The sequence below is a fragment of the Gasterosteus aculeatus genome, chromosome 3 (genome assembly GCF_964276395.1).
Source record: "Gasterosteus aculeatus chromosome 3, fGasAcu3.hap1.1, whole genome shotgun sequence".
In the NCBI taxonomy this organism is placed as follows: domain Eukaryota; kingdom Metazoa; phylum Chordata; class Actinopteri; order Perciformes; family Gasterosteidae; genus Gasterosteus; species Gasterosteus aculeatus.
Window position 1 is genome coordinate 12,382,586 of NC_135690.1, and position 23,460 is coordinate 12,406,045.

General features: G+C 43.3%; 1 protein-coding gene across 50 annotated transcripts in view; it reads right to left on the bottom strand.

Annotated features, from left to right (window-relative positions):
• The window catches only part of epb41l3b (erythrocyte membrane protein band 4.1-like 3b), a 37,098-nt gene extending 14,175 nt beyond the window's left edge, over nucleotides 1-22,923 (bottom strand). For 19 of the 50 annotated variants that reach the window (XM_078099366.1, XM_078099360.1, XM_078099363.1 and 16 more), the window contains exons 1-10: nucleotides 15,688-16,028; nucleotides 8,887-9,083; nucleotides 7,743-7,886; nucleotides 3,859-3,963; nucleotides 3,706-3,748; nucleotides 3,521-3,596; nucleotides 3,109-3,327; nucleotides 2,477-2,564; nucleotides 785-937; nucleotides 370-467 (exon numbers count right to left, since the gene is read on the bottom strand). In XM_078099366.1, the coding sequence (XP_077955492.1) occupies nucleotides 370-467; nucleotides 785-937; nucleotides 2,477-2,564; nucleotides 3,109-3,327; nucleotides 3,521-3,596; nucleotides 3,706-3,748; nucleotides 3,859-3,963; nucleotides 7,743-7,886; nucleotides 8,887-9,072 (1,112 nt within the window). In that variant the 5' untranslated portion in view covers nucleotides 9,073-9,083; nucleotides 15,688-16,028. Of the gene's footprint in view, nucleotides 1-369; nucleotides 468-784; nucleotides 938-1,531; nucleotides 1,568-2,476; nucleotides 2,565-3,108; nucleotides 3,328-3,520; nucleotides 3,597-3,705; nucleotides 3,749-3,858; nucleotides 3,964-7,742; nucleotides 7,887-8,886; nucleotides 9,084-15,687; nucleotides 16,029-22,642 lie in introns of those variants that run through there. The other 31 variants (XM_078099372.1, XM_078099371.1, XM_078099369.1 and 28 more) reach the window with 6 other exon arrangements.
• Between the last annotated feature and the right edge of the window lie 537 nt (nucleotides 22,924-23,460).

Genomic DNA, 23,460 nt, shown 5'->3' on the forward strand with positions numbered 1-23,460 from the left:
CTTAAAGCAGCGCAAAGCAACTTCACGTGTTGTCCAAAAGGGAACAATTAGAGAGCACTGCTTCTATTTCTCTACAAAGAAATCATCCCAGATGATCATCTGTAAACTTGTCTACAGGAGCGAAGTGATGGTGACCTATTAACAACAGAGGATGCTAACGACGGAAAGCAGAGTAGCTTGTGCAGACGGCTCATACTTTTTCTTGCTTTTAAGGGAAATGTTAAATTGTTCATTCCTGCAAGTCGCCATGTACCTGATACCAGAACAGGGCAACAGAATAGCATCTCAGTTAGGGAAGTTTCATTTTTATGCATAAGCATAAGCTACTTTCAGCAGCTTCAAACGCTCAAGAGGTCCTTGGTTTCTCACCTGAAGAAGGTGTGATGCTCCACGCAGACCTTCCACAGCCTTTTGGCAGCGCGGTGATTTGGAAGCTTGAAGCCGATTGTGCTTTCAAACTGCTCAAACTGCAACAGGGAAAAAAACACTGTGGTTAACTTCACCACATATTACACTAATGCATGCCCCTAAGTTACTATGCAGCATCAGAGCATTTCCTTCATAAAACATAATTCAAGTAAATTCAGTGTTTATGTTGGGTCCAGACGTTGGCTGCACCTGTAAAATGCTCCTGAAAATAGAGGCTTGTTATGGTTAGCCTGGCGTAGCTTAAACTAAGATTCTGAGCTGTATCCAGCAGTTCAGCAGATACCTAGTAAATAAAACGCCTTGATGGTCCCCCGGCTCTACTCAGCCATTTTGAAATGCTTGTTTTTGCGCTCACCTCGCCGGGCCGGATTTTGATGTAAAAGTTGTTCCTCTTGTAGGAGATCTTCAGGATTTTGGGCCAAGCGAACCGGTTGATTCGCAACCTGTCTCTGTAGATGAGCAGGCCACTTGAGCAAACTCCCAACATGATCTCCACTCCCTCAGAGTCCTAAAACGACACACACCAGGAAATGGCCAAAAAATTAATATTAACACAAATATTCCTTCGGAATGTTTCACTCTGAAAGATCCCTGGAAATCTCAAAGAAGAAGCCTCTGGCTACACTTTCTTCTTTTTGTGCTCTACACAGTTTAGGCTTCCATTAACTATACGGGATACAGAGGAGGTCCAGGAGCCAGTGCACAGCAGGGTAAAGTAGAATTTAACAGTTTGTGATAAAAACAGGGTAAGGCAGGCAGGTGGAGGAGAGTGGAGTCAGGCATGTGGTACTCTTATCTTCTTTGTGCAGGCTGTGGTTACGTTATAAAATGACTAATAAAAGGAGCACTGAATGGCTTAAGCACCAGTGAACATTTGAGAAATGGTGAATGAAGCACAAAACGATGCTCTCCACTGCACAAAGCACGAGATGAGCAGGTGAAACCAATGCGGACGTTTAAGGGGGAAGCGACGGTCCAAAGCAGGAACAATCGGACTTAGTAGAGTGTTGAAATGAGAACTCATATACTTGTATATAACCATGCATGAGTAGAAACCAAACACACACAAACGCGGGTAAGCACATGAGATGCAGCATCTTACCTCTCCCTCAGATGGAGCCAAGCAACTCCCTACCAACTTTGCATTTAATGAGAGAGGAGAGAAGACAAATAGGGATGCTGGTCTGATATGTGTATACTTTTCTTGTGTTTCAGAACCGACTCCTATATCAAACAGTTGATGTCTACTCAGTGTGATCTAAGGCCGTTTCATCATCTGTCATCTCCTCTATTCTGATCCAAATCGCTGAAGGCAATCTCCTCTCCATCACTCACATCTACACCCATTCTGACTATCAAAGCACTTTTGATAACGAAACTGATGACTGTAATGTTCTTTTATGTTGACAGCGGTCCTGCACTTTCCATCCAACTCTCTGCCGGTGCTCTAATGACTCGTTTGATCCCATCTGGCCGGTGGATTAGAAATGGCCAAAAGAAAAAAACAAATCAAGCCGACCCCCAGACCGCCGCCACCCACCCAATCCACAGAGGCAGCAGTGTTGACATAATGCCAATCAATCAGTGAAACAGGGGCATGTTAAACTGAGGCGTTACTGCAGCAGCCGGCATGTTTTTCAAGCAGCGGTGTTGTGGTGGCAAGCGTCCCTTTCGACTGCATGAGTGAAATGCATTGGTTTTGTCTGGCATAATAACAGTTTAATCATGTGACTTCTTAAAACACATTGTTTAAAAGGGAAGTTGTATGAGGGACTTTCTGTATAAAGAGCGCCGCAGACTGTGAGAAACGGACAGGAGCAAAGCTGTGTCGGTTGTGGTGGAAATGGTGCAGCTGCAAAATGCATTTTAGCCCAAAAAGAATCACTGTAGCCGAGACATTACATTCCCTAAATATTTCTATTTTTAAGAACAACTGAATGTGGTTACCAGGCTTAAAGAGTTTTCCAATTAAATAGCATTGAGCTTTCTCAAAAACCATGTTAATTTTCATTTGGTACTTAGTGGGACTTTGGTAGTGATTTGTTACCTTCGCGTGGTGCAGGTCCACGCCGTACATGGACAGTTTCTTGGCATTTTCCAGGAAGTGTATCTCTGCTTCGGCTGGCGTCATCCCCCTGATAAAACAGAAAAGGTCAGACAAGGACAAACACAACAAAAGATTTGATGCCCTCTGACCGATGTGAAGAGGCAGTGAGAGGGGGATGAATCACTTTTATTGCATAAAAGCTTTTGGAAAATGATCGTTTTAATGGAAGCTATAAACTGAAGCTCGTCCATAGTTAGCATGGAGGACTGCATTAAATTATTCAGACAGGGACAATGAAGGTCTAAGACAAAAAGACAGCCATCTATATCCATCTAAACAAAAACAGGACTCTGATGTCTGGAGACATGCTGCCTATCAGAGCTGTAATCATTCACTCGAGTTGTTCTCAGATTCAGGGCTTAAAAGCACATAAAAACTATTAATCAATTTCATAGGATGAAACTAGACATTGCCGCAGATTGTGGGCGTTGTCCACTGGTTGCCGCAGTGTTACTTCTGCAGCCGACAAACAATGGTGGTTATGACTGGGCGATATTGACTATTCCTCTCACTTTCTAAAAAAATAAATAAATCCTTGTTCTGTCCTTCTTACAAATTAAGCAAAGACTAACTTGTAGGTCTTGTGGAGTTCCATGACCTTCTCCTCAAGCTCTTTGGTTTGGTTGGGTGCGAAACGCAGTTCGCTGATGTAGTCGCTGCCCAATTCCTCGGGGTCGTAGTCTCCCAGTTCGGACTGCACTGCGTAGGAGCCCAGCACCGTGTGGGTGGCAAAGGAGCAGGGCAGACGGCCCGAAACCACGTCATCTCTCAGCTGCAGACAGAGGTAGTACCTGAGAGGAGGAGGCAATAAAGCGGTAAACTTATTTTACTCTTGTTATAAAATGTAAGCTTTCCTTTCAATATGCATACAAAAAAAAAAATAATAAAAAAAAAAACATCGATGACAATGGATCTCAGGTTCCGCTTAAAAGAAGAATGAAATGTGAAAACACATAGTGAAATGTAGATTGGTGGTTTACTCGCCTTGTGATATCCTCAGTCAGCTGGGCGGGGTCGGGAGGATAAAACTTAACGTTGAAAGCAAAGTTCCAGGGGCCGGCTGAGGAGTAGAAGGAACATTGGGTTTTCAAAGCAGCATTTTTAAATTGCATCAACCCTGTTTGGCTGTTGAAGACTAAATACTCAAGTGGCTTTATTAGATTACTTACTCCTGATCTGCTTCTTCAGCTCCTTGCCAGGGTCTATCCAATTCTGCAACACAACCAGATTTGTTGTTGTTAAATTATTACTTTAATATACAATTCTTACTGTGATAATGATTTCATAAACGCTGATTGGCACATTAGAAGGTTTTGATTTACCTTCTGATTTTCTACATCTCTGCAGGTGATGCCAAAGTAGTCCTTCTCCAGTAGATTGAGGTGTTCACATATTTTATCAAAGAGCACATGGCCTCTGGCTCGTTTCTGTGACAAATAAATAAAACTATTTAACAAAGGTTATACTGGAAATCCTCACATTGTTTTATTAACAAGACTATCATTTAAATACAATCATAGCACCAAACTTGTGTGTGTGTGTGTATAATTAATATATATATATATATATATATATATATATATATTAGAGTTGTTCTCATTTGTGATCTTACACCATATTTCAGTTATCCAGACAAAACACGTCATAACGTGACATTATAACAACATACAGTAATTTTATTTATTTTATTTATAACCCAGAGATAACTGTACACATATATAACAACATTCTTTTCAGAAAGAAAAAGCATTATGAAATCAAAACTTCCACTATGTCTCTGGCTAAGTGCTCAGTGGCTCGAGCGCTGTTGCCCTCCCTCCCTATCTCCCTATCTCTCTCCCTCCTCCCTCCCCCGCTGGAGGCGGTTAGACTTCACAGACTCATCTGGTCACATGAGATATTTTAAGGCCTGAGCTTCCACAAACACAGACGCCTCCTCCCTGCACAAAGCTAAAGACGGCTCCTCGCGCCTGGATTTACTGAATGCCGCGGCTTATTGTAGCAGCAGGAGTCATAACACACCGTCTGTCAAATTCACATGTAGCCCATGACATGGGGGTCCAGATGGAAACAAAACACACACATCCACAAGCAAGCCATAACACACATACGGTGAATTTACACCACAGTCCACCCACACGCTTTCACCACACTGGTCGTTTTCTTAGGAGGACAATTTTTTTTTTTAACAGAACCATAAAGCCGCTGAGAGAGTTAATCCCACCAGAACATCTCTGAGGGAATAAGCCCCGCTGTGACAGTGGATTGTCAACGCAGCACTAACACACAGACACACACCTCTGTGTTTCGTCAAACAGTGCTCAAGCCCCGACAAGCAGATCTGTCAGAAGTGCGGCAGACTGATCTGCCTTGTTTTCCGTCTTCCCTCGGGTTGTTCAAGAGAGTGAGCTCTGGAGGATATTTGATCTCTACATGAACCAAACAAGGAATTCAAAGTGAAACGAAATTATTCTAAATATCCATTTAACTGTACTTGAATTGCACATTCAACTAATCCATAAATTTAAACTTAAAGGAGACACTTCGTGTGCATTGTCATGTACGCGAGCGGTGGGATAGAGACGTGCATTCAAGAGGGTGAGTCGTGGGATTTTAATTCCCACATCTCACCCTAGTTTCAGCTGTACTTTGTCACAGAAAATCATGGGATGAACGATGATTGAAGACTTCCATCCGACAGGGATTTGAAGTAGAGTTGAGCTGGAAAAACTACAAAAGGTCAGAGGGATAAAAGTGTCAAATCTTGACATTCTGCACCAGTTTCAAAAAGGATCGGGAAGGGAAAGAGGACTGCCTGGCAATTATCCCAGAGTGCCCTGACCTCGACTGCATCAGTGTCAAACCCCAGGAGCTCTCCTATCTTCTGTCTGCTGGGTTTCACCTTCAGCCGCTACCCAATTTGTTCGCTCAGGAAAAGCTCTGACTCATCATGATTGTGTCACACTGGTTGCTATTACAACTCGATGACAATCGGGCAAGCAAGAAATAGCCTTTCAATTTTTGTTTTTTTTAAACCTTTCCAGTTTGGGTCTTTGTGTGTCCATTGTATGAAACAGTGATTGTTGTCGAGTATCGTCCAACTACCATTATCATCCCAGTGTGACCCAGCATAAACCGTGCGTCATTGAGGCTTTTTATATCATTGCTCTTTCTCGAGAAGTCGAAGCTTCCAGTCGTCACGACCGTACAGAAAAAAAAAAGCACACATGAAAACCAGACAGTTGAGCAGCGCTGACACTAAGGTTGCTTTAGTGCCCCGAGAAGGTCTGCATTGATTCACTCCCTCGGTCATGGGTTTATTTTACTATTGTACCGCAATCCCAAAGAGGCTTTTGTTTTGCCAAATAAAGCAAAATACGCAGTATAATCATTTTATACTTTATGTTAGTCATAGTTCCATTAAAAAGGAAAATAATCAGAGTTCCATTAAAAGGGTAAATAAAACATTGCACATGGAAGTTGGGGGCACCATACGATTTAGAATATTTTTGATTATAGAAAATATTGCATTTCTCGTTTTTAAAGTACCTGTCAATTACTTTGGGCGCGAAGGCAGGTTTCATTAGTGATTATTTATTTTACCTCTAGATATAGGATAATGACTTCAAGCGTATTGTATGCAAGTAGACAGGTATTCTCAATCTCAACATGCAGCCATTTCAGTTTTCTCCTATCAAGTGAACCTTCCTGAAGAAATGCCCCTAATCTGTTGCGCTGAGGAAACCCCACTGTCTGGAGGGCAAGAAGTCCAGACTGACCCCAGCGTCCTGAGGAATCTTTCCTTGGTCACAGTGGGACATCCAGTAATCATGCCGACCCACAGACTCAATGACACTGATTCCCTCCAACAAATGCTCTCATTTCACAGTCTGAACCCTCAACTAGCGACACAAGAACAGCCAGCTAATCCCTCCATCCAAACCCCCGGTGGGGAGGAATCTGCTCGGAAGCAGATTTGAGGAGGAGCATCTGGTACACATTTTGAGAACGAACAAAGTTTAAAAAGAACTTTGAGAAAAGACTCAACTTTCCACTGGGACGGACCGAAATATGTAAAAGTGAAATGTCAAATAAGTTCACTATTCAGATTAGTTCCTGAATTGATAATGCTCCAAGAGAGCGAATGATTGTTTGAAGGCAGAAAGAAGCTACTGTGTTGTGCACCTCTGACATTTACAACAAAAATACATTTCTTTGAAGGCCTCTTCTGAACACTGGAAACTTAAGTCTATAGACAATCTGAAGAGTTGTTCCCCTCAAAGCGACATGGCGCTGCTTTGGAATAAGAAATAGCCTCACCGAGCAATTGATACAGAACAAAACTATATGTACAGTAAAATCCAGCAAAGCAACGGCTTTATTGTGGTTGCCTCCCTGTAGTGATACAACCATCGCAGTCAATTCCATTTTCAACATTGAACGTTTAGTGAAATGGACAGCAGATCAAAATGAATATTCAACGGCGCATCCTCATGTAAGGATTAAGAAACAAACTGCTTTATTTCCTCTCTGCACAAAACCTCCCATTTCCACGTTCATTCTTTCCACATTATGATAGAAGCCATCCTGCTGGTGGAGGGGGGAGAGGGGGAGGGGGGTGACGGGACACGTGTTGCAAGCTTCCCGTTCACGTCAAACAGACACGTGTTTTCCCACCGATTGTTGGCTCTCCTTTCCTCAGACGGTTTATTTCTGTATTGCTTGGAAGTAAGAACCAAAACCAAACTATATCTTAACGCTAGATAGAGAAGCTTCGGAGAGAAGAAGAACACAATGAAAATGTAAATGTTAAGTGAAATCCACAAAACATATTTGTACATATTGATGCAGTATTCAAAGTTGCGGCCGTCCGGCAACCGTGATTCTTTATGTTTTGATGTCCAGGTTTAAATAGTTCCACATGTTTGTTTATCGAATTGATTGCAACTTCTCCCTGAACCTCGTTCACTCCTTTTTGGACAGAGAATGTTCTGATTGTTTCGCTTTGCATACACAGAGTGCAGCAAATAACTCACTCCAGATTAAGCACGCTTAGAAAGGGGAAAACAGACTGTGGTACTAGACTTAGTCGGTTTTATCAATTAAGCTTCAGCAAGGTCCTTTTTCTAATGTTACAATTTTCATCATAATCAACCCTGTTAAGCACATACTGCCCTCTAACAAGACGTCACCCGGTTTCGCTCACCTCCAAATTAAGGGTGAAGTCGGAGCCATCCAGCAGGGCAACCTTACACTCCATGATCTTCGTCTTCTTCACTCCTTTCAAAGGAGACCGGGAGAGGCGACTGATGGAGGACCTGTGGGAGACCTGGTCCACCTCCTGCTGCTCCTGAGAGAGAGAGCGAGTTTAGACTGTAATGAGTCAAATCATTAATTGTAGTTTTCCACTGGACTTCTCTGTTGTCTTTGCTGAACTTAGTGATCCCAGTGAGACGTTTTTGCATTTTATTTCATTGTATAAGTGGCACTCTGATGAAAAACATTGTCTGCCGTTATGTTATCCAATGTAATTTTCTTTAAAAAAAAAAGAAAAAGACTGATTTCCTGCATTGTGTTGTGATGATGTTCTTCTCGACGTGATCTGCTGCTCTCTCATTACATTTTCGTGTCAAATCATGCTCCATTTCTTCCCCTCAAACATTTCCATACTTCCATTTCCCCACATCACGGTAAAAGCCACAGCGGTAGGTCAGTTGTGCTGTGAATCGGAGCGTGCTCCAATTGCATTAACATGCCTAAACAAGCAGCAGATCACAAGAAAGGCCAAACATCTCAAAAGCAGCACGGATTTTTACGGCCTGTCCACATCTGGCTGTGGTGACTTCTGACTCCTCGGCGTGGATGGATTGTATACGAAGGAGGTCTAAATGTTTAAACTCGATACAGCGAGAAGCCGAAGGAATAAACAGGAATCTGCGTCGACTCATTCTTCACATGGTTCTGTGGTAAATCAGTCAAATCAGCTGTCTAGGAATAACACTATTTTGCAATATGCTTGCGCCCATTTTTCAAAATCAAAACCTTAGAGCAGTGACTGAAACACAAGCTCACTTGGACAGACGCATCCGTTGCATCGCCGCTTTGAACACTGAGGTCATGGCGTTGGTTTTTATTTTGTTCATTTACATCTCACACAAAGACACAATTCATTCCGGGCTGAATGGCATTGATGTTTTTTCAAATTCAGGCGAATCTAAAAAGGGAAATTGACATTGTTTACACTGTTGTTCACACCGTTACAAGAGTATTAGGACGAGTATTAGGGGAATATTGAAAGAGTGCATTTTAAAAGGGTCATGCTCTTATGCTGTAGTTATGAGGAGGCTGACCTGTTCTTTCCTGGCCGGGGTGCTGTGTCCGGCTGCGGCGGGAAACTGCTCCGGCTGGTTCTGAGGCGAGGCGGGTTCGGCGGCTGCTGCTGCTGCTGCTGCTTTAGCTTTTCCTTTCTCTTTCTCAGTCTCCTTGTTCTCCCGCGGCTGCTTGGCCTCCGAGTCTGCGCCCGATTCAGTTGTCATGGTAAATCACGCTGGTGCAGGGGAGGGGGGAGAAGAGGAGGGTAAATGGGGCAACCAGATGAGTCAGCCGACTAGTTATGCATTTATCTGCTGCCGCTCTCCAGGCCTGTGTAATGATCCGCTCCTCTCTGATGCCAACGCAAAAAGGTGGTCATTGTTTGACAGCACAATAATGATGATGTAAGCCGGTTTGTTGCAAGTCGCATTTTCAACAAACTCTGCAAACTCTCCAAAGTGTTTTCACTGCTGGCGCCCAGACAACTGCTTAGTTTTAGGAGAGTGTTCATTTTCTTTATGGGGGAAAATTATTTATTTTAAATATGTAAAATTTCAGAAAATAGGAAAATCATATTCATATATTTGCTCCAATGCAAGCTAAGCGTCATGTTTTGTCCAATATATTAGTACAAAACAAACAGCAGCAAGAGAATATCAAGTATTTTAAATCGATGGAAATATTTTATAAGTAAGGTTTTGGCTCCAAAATAATCAAGTAAGCATAAAAAAAAGAATGCTTGATCAAAATAGCATGTTTGTCTGGGACAGACAAGCATCCCAATAGATGAACACCAGCAGTACTGCACGTCTTTCATACCGTGAATGGCAGCGTACCGACGGATAATGTCCCAAGGGCCTAAAACTCTAACGAGAGGAAGCGGTTTGGCCAAACGAAGGTGACAGGTGGGACGGATCGCACCGCACCCACAGCGGTTGGGATGCCGGGTTTGGAGGGACGGCACGTTGGGCCTCCGCTGCAGGGAGTCTGGGGTTTGTAATGTGGATGCTTGTCATTCTGCTGCTGGGCTGCTTCTCCCTCGGCTCTATTTATAGGGCCGTGTTTACTCCGGGAGGATCTCTGACATCCATCCTGGGACAGCAGCCTCTGGATCAACAAAAGCGACAGTGTGGGCCGTGGTGATCCCCAAAGCCACGGCCGCGTTCAACAAAATACTAGGACAACTGCAATGGCAAAAACTCTGGCGACAAAAACATAAGAAAAAAAAAGAAAAAGAAAAAAAAAAAAAAAAGAATAGGAACGTCATGATATTGACTATTTTGAAACCGCTCAAGCAAGAATTTGCTTTAAAAGGGGACCAAATACTTTAGAAATTGTAAGAATTGTAAGAATAAGAAACCTGTCTCTGTCTTCAAAAACACTTGAAAGCTTTTTCAAGGACTAAATTTGGCTCACATGCTCAAGTCCACGTGTCCTGCAGGACTGTCAAGCATTTAACTGGATTTATTATCAGCTGGAGTCCATGCCCTGATCATACCTTGTTACCGTGTAGATTTCTTCATCATGCACTCAGATGCACTCCTGTAAAATACTTGAAGCTGAACTGAGAGGAATGTTTTGTTCCTTTAAAGAGCGTGAGTGTGATTATTAGCGGGGAGACTAAAACAAGCGAACAGCAATGGTTACAGCTCATTATAATGCAGAATAATACACTTCTTAAGTAGGAAATTTGTAGTAATGGAATTAATACAATACGAAGAGAGAGCTGTTGGTGCTTTAACGGATCGGGATGGTGTGGATTTAAAACGGCATTAGACTTGGACGTGTTATTTCTGCACTTGTAGACGTCACAAACATCAAAGGTCACTGAACGCAACATGCTGATCAAACCCTCACTAATGTTTGAACTTCAGGTTCCATAAAAGGTTGTAAGGATGGTCGAGAAGTTGATTACAGGCCTGAGTGGCAGAAATGTGACCGAGGCGATGAGATCACAAGATCCAAATTCCAACCCATAGCTTTAAAAAAAAAAAAAAAGCATGCTTTCCAAATGAGGTTAACTAATGCTAAAACCCCGCTGAGACAAATTCAACCGGAGTCCTTTGGAAAACAGCTGCAGTAGCTGCTGGTACTTTGCTACTGATTACTGGCATTACTGTGCAGCCATCACCGATTACTGAGCCAAACATGACACAGCAAATCGGTGCTGGCTACACAGCTAGCCTTTGCTTCTCTTAAACCACAAAAGAAACAGTAACTATATTGGGGGAAGAAAGGAACATCTTAGCACCATAGAAAACGAGGAAGAATACGTTCAGTCACTGGTGACAGGAACTCTTCACAGGGCCACACAACAGGCCTCACAGTGGCCTTGTGTGTGTCCCTCTCCATGCATGGCGCATACATTACGCATTCAGAAAGATGTATTCACAACTCATTTAGTGTCCTGGATAACTGATGGTATACAAGAGCGGCTGATTATTGTACCAATGTAGCCTTATCATAGTGGCCGAGAGATTAAGCTTGAGACAAAGTCTTTCAAATCTTGTTATCAGTCACTTTATGGTTAATAATCACGTGGCAGCTACGGGAAAGCACAGTTGTAAATTGTATCAAATTTCAACATGGAATTACAGAAGAGGCAATATTTCTTAGAGGTAAAATGTGCGTTAAAACAACCTTTTAAAAAGTCACACCCTAATCATTCTAATTCTTTAAATAAATAATAATAATAAAAACCACCATAAGCACTTTGCTACATTATATGCTTGATCTCCGGCACTAAATGCTGCCCCGCGCATGCAAACCTCCATTTAAAAAAAGGTTCATTCGTGATTGTAATGCATACTGTTGAAAAGCCGTCTGCGCACACACACAGACACACACACACACAGACACACGGATGAGGGATTGCCATCTGTGACATTAGCCAGAGTAAACCACCGCTGGGCCCCGCCCACACACTCGTGACCCTTCCTGGAGCTTATGGAGGTTACACGCAGGGGAATGGTTGCCGTTTTTTTGACACGTCCAGGCCCATCCTGAGTGGGCCTGCAGTTCATGATGAGACCCCTCTACACAGCTGCAGGGCTGACAGCTGTCACACACACACACACACACACACACACACACACACACACACACACACACACACACACACACACACACACACACACACACACACACACACACACACACACACACGTAACAGGATCCCATGTAGCTGGTCTGGATTTAAGTGAGCGGCGCCTCTGCTGAGGAGCCACAGATCCCTGCAACTTTTCAACAGTCCGTACTTTAAAAACAACAAACTCAGTCATTGATTCATCTCATCATTGACATGATTTGCCTGGAATAGAACATCACGTCATGTGTTTGTCTCCAATTTTTCCCTTTTTACCATTTCATCATTAACGTTAGATGGTTGGTGTTCTGTGAATACGTGTAACTGCGGCGACTTATAACACGCATCCTGATCTCTGCAGGCACAGTGTGAGAAGGGCTGTCCCTTCTTAGTTGATTAGCACACTAATCTGTTGTTGATCTTAGTCGAATAAAATCTGTTTAGTCAATTAGAATGATTTAATTATTTAGAAATGAGTGTGCACATACATCCCTGATAAACACAAGACATAAAGTGGTGCTTTCGCGTGACTGGTTTTACAGATCTGTCTATTAAACCAACTAATTCATTAGTTGAGCATTATGAGCATTATGAGCAGTATGAGCATTAGTTCACCAACAATTTAGTTGGTGCCACCGTTAATGGGAACTACTGTTGGTGGTTTAACAGTCACAATAACTGGCCAAATAATTTGGATCAAAATAGGACATCCTGTTGGATGTGCTGCAAGTGATCATTACACAGATCACCCTAGAATGAAGAACAGAGAGATACACTTGAACAGGATTGGAGAGCAGTTATCCTGACTCTATAGAGGGGCCACAGAAATGGTCTAACTAACAAGCAGCATACGGATAAAACATTTGGACGAGGTTGATTTAGGCATTAGACAGCCATGCAAAATGTTTCTCAATAACATCTCACAGCTTTGCAGAGTCCCGCCTTTAACTACTCGAGAAATATAAACAGACCTGATCTGTTCGCTAGTGGGTTCAGCCAGAATATTCTCCGGCTCTGGTGCAGCACAAATTGAGCGTAGAGGCAGTCCTGGCAATAGATGTTCCACTTATAGAGCCAACCAACCGGCAAGCCAATAACCCAATCCTCCATAATAAAAAAACAAACATCCTACGAAACCAAAAACAAGAAAAATGGTAGAAAGAAATCTGAAGAATGACGCTAGTGACAGTTTTTTATGTACCCATCCTTGAAGAAGTGTTGGGACAGATACATAATGTCGCTGCCAGTCTTTTAGTTAGAATTAATGCAGTCCAGTAAAACCATAAATCCTACCGCCATGCATGATTTGGAGAGCGGTTGATTTAAGCTATTAAGACATTTTGAAGACTGTATGTTCGTTTGCTGCTGAAATGTGTTGAAACAAGGCGTTTCTGCTCAGTCAGTCTTCGTTGGAATAATTGGGGCGGACACAATAATAGAAACAGGTGTCACTGGGACACAACGCGCCACAAACTGCAGCCTCCAAAATGATCATGAAGCGTAAACTACATCTCTGAAAGATTCAACCATAACGAAACACTATAATCTTCATGAAAGTAGCACTTACTGCAGACCTGCTCCATCAGGTTGCATTAGTTTCAGATAGCTGAACACAAGAACAGGCAACGGAAAATACAAGACTCCACCTAACCAACGGTCTTTTTTTTTTTTTTTTTTTACATGTCTCACCACAGCTGAAACAAATCTATGCTTGCTTCTTTCAGCGGCTTCGCAAAAATATATTTTTGTTGAACCCTTGTGAACTGGACAAGACCAGACATTTCACAGGGTAAGAGAAGCAATCGGAGGAGGGATTCTGGTCACAAGGTGACTCCAGGCTGAGAGCATTTTGGCTGGGGAGGCCATAAATTCTGTTGTACTGCTGCGTTTACATTCTTAGCCCTACGGTCCGTCGCAGCAAGGCACTCCGGGATACAAGAGACAGACCAGCTAACTTGTTGTTGTCGTCTCAACTTGACGTTGCACTTCATCATTTTAACACATTCACATTGTCTTAGTTGCCGTGCAGCAGCTTAAGGACAAGTATGAGTTTCCTTGAAAGCCCAGAATAAACCTCCATAATGAAAATACCAGAAATATATGTACAGCAGCACTCAGTACAGCAGAAGGATGAAAAAAAAAAAACGTTAATGTAAAAGGATCAGAACTAAATCTCTGAGCAAACAGCTTCTTAGAAGGGCTGACAGGGATTAAGCATTTCATGCGATTAGTTATAAGTCATCAGTAAATTACCTACGTCTCACTAACCAATTATGTTAAAATGTGTTGTTAACATCAGCTGGCACATGCCTTCACCAGACTCACTTGTATAGTTATTTTGGACACTATGCTCATTGGGAAATACCAGAGCCTCGCCTGAGGGAGACGTACTAATGAAGTAGGGCAGCAACTAATGAGGATCACAATTACCCAGAGCCAAAGTTATCATTTTTAAAATAGCTTGTCATATCAAACCAGCCCTCCAGAAGACAAAGACAACCAGGAAAGATTCACATTTGACAAGCAAGACGTAGTATTTCCCCTTTTAAACGTTCAGGCTTAATCTGAGCCCACTGTGTCGTTACCAGTTAATCTGCTAATCATTTTCACAATTCATCAGTTAATGTCTGAAAATAGAGCCAGGACGAAAAGAGGTTGGTAACCTGTAAGGGACTCTATTGCATATCTACAGGACTCACGAGAATTTTTAGAGGGACCACCTCATAATAATTGTACTTTTTTCCTCACTGGGGGTAAAGGGAAATGGGCGTCACATGTTTCTAGCAAATCCTAAGAATAAAGATGTTTTGGATCAACTTGGTTGTTTGTCCTTAAAGCTTCCCTATGCCTACAGAACCAAGACCATCCTGAATATCAAAGCAAGTCAGTCGTTTTTTAAACAAAAGGGCAACCCCCTTTATATTCCAACACTGCTAATAGGTTAAACATATTTTAGGCTGGGATGAAAATGCATCCACTGTGAAAAGCCTGCAAACGGGGCCCACGATGCTGCTGCAGCGACAGCTGTGTGCACACCGATAAAACCGTCAAGTCAGACCCCGGCCATTGCGTTTCGTGCTTGCAAAGGATGCTGAAAAAGAAAAGAGGATGCAGCGCGTGTCATCCTGCCCGCTGACCACGCCTACCGCACTGCAGATCAAAAACACAAGTATGTCGTCCCAACCCTCCGACCATTTGCCCATTCTGAGCCATTGACTGTGCTACAATGTTACCGTGTAAACCGGTGACTCAGCAGCGTCCTTCACTGATGTAAAACACGGAGAGGAGGGAGGGGGTGGGCTGTTTTAAAGGTCGCAAAAAAAACACCTCTATCGTCCCGTTTCCCCACTTTCCGCCTCGTAAACTGCAGCACGTTGAGCCTCCCGTTAACCTCCAGCGGCTTGTTGCTCTGAAAACACCCGACTTTTAGCCCCAGAGTATCGGCCGCCGCACGCTGCACATTCAGCAACAAAAAAACTAACTAACGTGTAACGCAAAAACGGCGACAACAGCGCGGTGACACGGTTAGCGACGACCTCTTCCGCCAGCATGAATCCGGTTGAAGTGCATTTTAATTTCAACGTTAATTATCTGTCATCGGCCGCGGGTGCTGTGGTCGCACGAGCCGAACGGCGCAAACGTGGAGGTTACACGAGCGTACGTGTCTCCCGAAGACTGCCTGACGTAATGGATAAGACGACGGATAAAGCAGCAAAAGCAAAAGAAAGAAGTAAAGCAGAAAAGGGTTTATTACCAGGCACGCCGTCCTCGCTCGGCTGGTTCACTGGGCTTGTGTTTCCTGACAGCGGTGCTACTCTGCTGCAGTTCCCCCGCTCCGCCATACCACTGGGTACAATGGTGGGTTACCAGGACAGCCGGGGCATTATTTTAGCAGCACCCCCCCACCTCCAACACACACACACACACGCGCGCCATCACGCACGCGCCATCACGCCAATTAATGGCATGTTTTTTTCTTGTGTTTTGGTGGAAAGAGCCGCAGATGGAACTGAACCGGTGGTGGAATTTACTCAAATGCCGCCTGAAAGTCCATCGTTTGTAGACGTTGGCGATTAACTCGCGTTATTCCACTTTGTGAAACATCAGGATGAAAATGTTGTCGATCATTCAGCTGTGTCAAGCGGAAAAGAAGAAACGGCCATTCCAGAGTTAAATGGTGCAGCAAAAAGCTTTGATGAGCTCATTAAATATGATGCGTTGCTACAGATGAAGGTACTTAACAGCATACAGTAACGTTACACAGCAGTTAAACTAAGCTCGCCCTGTTTGCAGCCACAGAAAAATACTTCTCAAAGACCCACTGATTGTATCACAGTCTGGAAGACGTTAAAATATTCTACAAATAAAAAACAACTTAATCCAAGACATATTAAAAGGAAACCAATAGTGAGCACATGAACACACACACACACACACAGACACACACAGCTGCCCTCCTTGGGGCACATACCTGTGGTTGTGCGTGCACATATACAGACATAAAAGCAAGTTTTTAATTACTGTCTGGGTTGTTCCCTGTGGGGATTTTTAGGGTTTTGCCTCCCGCCTCACAGTGGGAACTTGACCCGACTCGGTCAACCATTTGACTTTTATTTCATCTAATTGCTTTCATGCTCAAGTAAGATACGGCATGCCAACAATTTACGGTGCACGCAAATATAAAACACACGGTCCTGCGCAGAGAATATTGTGGCGCGGTCATTCATGAACTCCCTAAATAGAGACGGACACATAGCAGGCATGCTCTGCAGATAGTGGAGCTTAAATGAAAGCGCACACAGTTCAACTCTCGCTGGCGGCGAGACAACAGGCTCCTCATTCAGCTTCTAGCCAATTGTAACACGGCCGATAAAAAACATTGGAGACGTGCATTCACAGCTACTTCACTGGCAAGTTTGAAATTCCTAAAACACCAGATTTGACAAGAAGGCGTCAGTGGGGAAAGTGAGGTTTCGAGCAGTCGTGGCTGAACAAAGGATGTACCAAAATATTCCTGCCACCCTCGATGCAGTGAGGAGAGATGATCGGCGAGGAGGACGCTCACCACGAGGGTTTCTTCCCACAGACGTTGTAACAACTCATGACAGCGTCTCCCCAGTAACCATGAAAGGTCTAAAAACGTGTTCTTTTTACTGAGGAAACAGCGCGGAGAGAGGAAGCTCTCGCCACTATTAAACAATAACTTCACAGTTACACGACCATTTCTCAAAAGTACGTTCTTTCACTTCCTTTTCTGGTAACGCACACACTGCACATTAGGAAGGAACGACTAAATGAGCTGTCTTCTGCACAGCCAAACGATGGTTACCTGCGTTTGCCTACAGTGCAGTCTGCTGTGACCAGACGTGTCGTGTGAGACATTGCTCATCGTTGGACCGTCTGGCTGGTGACCGCGCGGCTGTAACGCAGAGAACATCTCAAATGGTAAATGAAGGAATCGCTCGTCTTCCGAAAGGAAATGTCCATTCTCTCATTAAAAAAACAGCTGACTACAGAGTTCTTTCTGTCCTTAGAGATGAAGATAGACATAAAACAAAAGCACAACATTTGGATATATCATATACTAACAGCCAACTAGGCACAGCCAATGTAATAAGAGAGTTAAAGCTGAAATATATTGATGCATTCTTCATTTCTATTCTCAATTCCTGTAATTAAGGTGTGGTATAAATCAGGTAGCACACACAGGCCTTCCTCGGGGAGAATATATAACTGCTGACCAGTTTTATTGTATTCAGTACATAATCTCCACTATAAACTAATGTAGTGGTTAACCTGCTGTTCTTGATCGACAATGGAAAAAAAACCATCTTGAAATGAAACATCTTCAGGATACTGAACACTTTTAAGAAATGTTTGGAGTGAAACCGAAAAAGTCCAACTACAAAAACATCTAATGCTTTTCAGTGTTCTTCTGTCTATGTGTTCTCACTTTATGCGTATAATGACCTGCAGATGAGTGTAAAGTGCAAACCTCCTCAAAGCCTCAAGAACAGCCCTTCGTCAGCATTATGATTAATACCACGCAAGACAGACAACATGTGATCTCTGGACTCTACTTAGCGCATGTGGCTGCTCAACGCTTCACTTTTTTTCTGCTGCGTACAGACACTCAGTTCCTGTGAGGCTCCTCTGCTCCAAAGCCCGACCTTGAACTCGGCTGGCTTTGAATTCCAATGTCTTTTCTAGCTTAAGTAATGACATAAATATTAGGTTACGTTGCCCTTTTCCATAGAAAATTGACGAGCAATGCTGACACAATCTCTTTTATTCTATGTGATTTGTGACGTACAACGAGAAGGTGGCATTATACACATCTCTTGCTTACACAGTCATTTGGTATTTACGGATTAAGAAAGGATTTGAAATTAGTGGTTTATATAAAAACGGTACAGCTGCGGGGGTGTTTATTCAAATCTGGGTATACTCTAAAATCAGTCACATTATGAACACCGCTATCCAAGTTACAGTGCTCAGAACAAGCAAGCGGGCACTTCATCAACACATAACTTCTTATAAGGGTGATGTTTCAATTTAAAAAGTTCCATTGTCCAATGAATGTACTTCTGAATTTTTGCATGGAAACTTCAAATGTAATTGGCTGGGTTTTTTGTCTTACACTTTGAACTCAATGAGAATTCCTGGTCGCCCCCCCCCGCTGACCAGCTTCACTCCTGAAGGGCTGCAGGTCAGCAAGCACACATGCCAAATTAGAGTCAGATTTTGACACACGCAATCAGGGCGACGCTCCCACATCGACGCCCTATCTTGCCCACACTCTCGTCACACTTCCCCTTCCTACGAGAATAGTCATTATTTTCACCTTTGGCTCCCTTCTATGTAAAGCCACGTGTACATAGTGCAGATTTGGCGTGTAAAGGGATTATTAATATGATCATGAGGAGGCCTCCCATTCTTTTTCTTGCCATGTAGATAGCACATCTTATCTTGAGGAATCATAAAAGTGTTCTGTATTCTTAACCTTTGGAAAGCAGTAAGCTAATGATTGTGCCCGTCAAATGATTGCAGAGCAGGCATTTCTAGAGAAAGAGAGGGGGGGAGGGGGGGTGGGGGGCCGCGCATATGTGGTTGAAGACAAAAAACTGCAGCTGCATTAAAAATCCTTCTTGCCTTTTAGAAGTCTGTGTTCTCTCTTCTTTCAATATGTTCAATCAGGTTTTTTTTATGACTCCTTTTGTGTTCTGTGGTTTTCTAAAGAAGGAGTGGACGTGGTCGTTTGTGCCTCTGTGATTCCTCACTACTCGCTCCTCTAGCTTGTGAACCGGACGTCCATCTCAGCGTTCCACCTCCAAACGCATTTTGGGGACTGCGGCGGCTCGCCGGTGGAGTCAGCTAGTTTGAGCAACTCAACCTGTTCAGCACAACGTGACGGGTTGAGGACTTTGAGCGCTGTGTGAAAAAGCTCAGAAAAATCCACCTTGTTGTAAAAACAGTATGACAAATTTGTTTGTACACTACCAAAGTTTGTTCAAACTTTCGACTGGTACTGTATCAAATTGCAACTGCAGATGTGGATGTGTAGAATCATCGCATAGAATTGCGGACGCCACTATCCTTTTTTTGTCAAAGATACTAATGAGAGATAAGAAAGGAAGCATTCAAGCCTGTTTCCTTTGCACTTATAGAATTAGATAAGCTCTTATCAGGACTGCCTGATTAATACTTCCGGCTCTTTTCACTCATTTACGAACCGTTTTCAGCAAAAAAAACGAGGATTGCTCCTTTGCACCGGTGCTAAGCGTCTATGGTCATGTTAGCAGATGTGCGTACAGCATTGGATTTATTGGATTGGCTGTACTGTGCTAAGCTACATGCTAACAACAACAAAAAACGTGCTGATTTTGACACAACCATACATTTACTGTTATTGTCATTAGACTGTGGTGGATCTGTACGCTTCAGTTATACGATCATGGAGAAGATGTGCTACGTGCCGTAGTTTGGGTAAGCGGAGGCCAGGACAAAGGGAAGCTCGGGGTCTAGACGTCCGCAGCTAAATAGAACGTTGGAACCAGTTCAACAGGGTTTTTGGAAGGGAGCAAAAGTTCCTTTACGGTGGCACGTTTCTGGATGACTTCAAGGACTTTAAATACTCTGTGACCGTGGAGGTGCCATCTCACGAGCTGCAGCTTTATAAGGCCACGGCAGCCTTCAAGTGATCAACACGAGGAAGATAACAAAAACTCCCCAACACCCAACGAGATGAGTCAGAGGTGTTATCTCTGACGGCCGCACCGCACTCACGTGTCGAGTTGAGCTAGAAAGAAATCCGCGTTGATGGATTCATTTGCATTTATGCTGCTGTTGAGATTACAGTAAAAATGACCAGCGAGCGGGAGGAAGTTCAGTGTTGATGTTATCGGAGGCGTCAACTTTCATGCACGTACTGGTTGTGAAGAGTTTGAACGTGGAAGTTGCAATAAAACGGTTGTTTAGCATAATAATTTGGTCTATTTGGAAATGTTATGCATGTCGTGTCTATCGAAATTATATTATTATAGAAAATGGCTGCAGATGTTTTTTCCGTCAAGCTCTAATTCTCTCGGTCTCCAATTTATCTAAATATGAGAAGAAGAAAAAAACATGAATAGTATATAAATAGATATCAAACAGTAGGAAAAGACGGTCTTATTCCAGTTCTAGATGTTGATTGTAGTTTAGTAATAGCCCACAATCTTGATCACACTGAGGGCACTCTGTTGGAAGGTCGAGGGCAGAGTGTAATGACTCAATATATGGCTCAGCCCTTTTAGTCATAAGAAGGTCTTAAGCAATGATTCTACTCTGACCCTTTGCGTATCTTATCAGTAAATCTTGATAATGCCTGAGATTTTCAGACTATTACTTTTTACCTTTAGCTTCTAGAGCTAACTCTCTCACACACACACACACACACACACACACACACACACACACACACACACACACACACACACACACACACACACACACACAACAATAATTCAGAGCTAAGAGCTTTGGGGAAGATAAAGTCTTCTCCTCCACTACAATGCCCACAGAGCTTTTCATCAGGAAACTATCGGACCGTAGCACTGCTTCTTAATTTCTAGGATAAAAAAAAAAAACTTTTATCGCTGGAAACACTACATCAAAACAATAGGAGGAAATCTCTCTGGTAGATAAATGTCTGCAGCAGGATGAGCTTTAATACTGAATAGGAACGAATGATCCTGAGTCACAGAATGAGGATTAAATCTTGTTATGTCAGCATGACAATCAACAGTGAGAAATTGAGTAACATTCAAGAAGACATCACAAAGGGAAATACATTTCCCCAATTCAGAGGAAAGGTCATTTAGGGTCAAAATATGTTATCTGATGAAACGGACACTCGTCTGCGTGCCCATACCGACAACCTTCCTGAGCTCAAGCAGCTCGGCTTTGAAAAACCAGACAAGTAACAGTCGCCTACAACAGTGAAATGCACTTTCCCCACGCTGCAGCTGGCATGGCAGTGCTCGCCAGATGTTATCAGAGAGCGCAACTTTCCATTTTGAAGTTACAGCCCCATCTCTGTCTGTCCGTCTCCTCCTCACGGGCCTCGGTTAGAACACGTGACGTCACATGCTGCTTCCATAAAACCCATCCGGATTTAGCAACAAAATCAGAGTCTGGTGACAGTTGATGGGTTTGTCTGGTCACGGTCAGTGTCAATCCGAAAAATAGAGTAGCAGTGTGGAGTTTTAAAACGCAGAAAATGAACCAGCAATTCAGCACTTTCAGTTCCCTTCCCTCAAAGTGGATGTTTCTTTTGGAATGGGTTTTGGATTGAAGGCATCGGTTAACACAAGATCGGGAGGTTTTTAAAGTTTGGTCGTACCACTTAAAACACATGTTGTATCCAACTTGGGAATTCCAGATTTGTGTGTGTGTGTGTGAGATGTAAAAACGTCTATGAAAGAAAGTACTAGATCAAAGAGCTCTTGATTCATGCACATTTATATTTTATGTGCAGGCGGAAACACACGCTGTGATGACTTCCCATTTGTCTGCCTGTGCCCAGCAAAGTTTATCAGGTTAGTGTGTTTGTTCCTAACTCAGGCTCCCTTCAGGGACTCGTTATAGACTTCAGAACAGGTTATTAATGATGGCTGGTCAAATTTGTTTAGCTTTTAAACACCAGACACTTTTCTTTTAATGCGCTGCTTCGACCTTTTTTCCACCCCAGTAGTTTACAAAAGTTGTCTGTGCCCGCGTGTGACCCCTTAACATGGGTCCTTTGGTCTCCCCTTTGACCTTAGCTCCTTCTTTTTGACCTTGGCTCCTTATTTAGAGAAACCGACGTCTCTCTTTTTCATACAAGCGCCCCAACACGTGTCCTTTTTCTACTATGCGTGGACTCCCCCCCCCCCCCCGTGTTTACGTAAAACGCTTCCCACTTCGGTGAAGAGACGCGAGTACTCACCCGTTCACGGTGGGAGTCACGGGGGGGAGAGCAGCGGCGGCGGGCGCGCGAGCGTGAAAAAAGAGACACAGAAACGGATACAAAATGAAACAAAAAACGTTTAGCGAGTGATTGAAGTCTGCTCGTCAACCTTTAAATGATGTCAAGAAACAGGCAACAGGCGAGTCCATCTGGCCCGAGTCACACAAAGCTCAGTTAACTCGCGAAGTTGTAGCGAAGGGACGTTAATACGTGTTTTTACCGCAGTGTTGATGAGAAGAACCGAGCTGCCGGTGCGTGAGACCGGAGAACAGGAATCCCGACGCGGTGCTCGTCCGGGTGAAAGAGACCAAACACCTGTAAGCGCCCTACTCTGGCAGAAAAAACCTCCCCGGAGACAGGACAAGAGCTAACCCCGCCCCCCCCACACCGCCCCCGTAGTACTTGTAAACAGGTACGCCCACGATGACGACGCAGACGGCAAAGTCCCAGCGACACCTGGTGGAGATTCGGGAGGAAGAAGGGACGTCATCGCCGTGTCACATGACCACTAGATGGCCTCGTCAGTTTGAGCTGACTGCATGTAGATGCTTCATGATAGAAGTCTGTAAACCGAAGTCAACGTTCCCGAAGGATGAATGGACGTTTAGATGATGTTGATTAGATAAGTATTGTGTATTTAGGCTACTGCTAACATATACAAATAATGATGTGATGCAGTGGTGGAAGAAGACATCAGCAGCTTAACATCAGTAAACGTAACACCTGAATGTAAATGTAACCATTGCAGATTGACCAGTAAAAGCCTTGTATTCATAAAGGTATTATAAGAAAATAAGCTTTAAATAAAATCCTCCTTCTTTTATTGATGAATTAAGTAGCATTGTAATGGTATCGCTGGTCAAAGTGGAGCGATATAGACGGTTCTATACTTGATGTTTGACCTAGCATATGCAGTGTTTTAAATCTCTAATATCACACCATAGACGCCTTTTCTTTTTTAGCTCGGCCTACAGCGAGCTAAAACTGAAATAAAAGACAAAAGGAGTTGAGTATACGCAACAATTAAAAAATACCTTA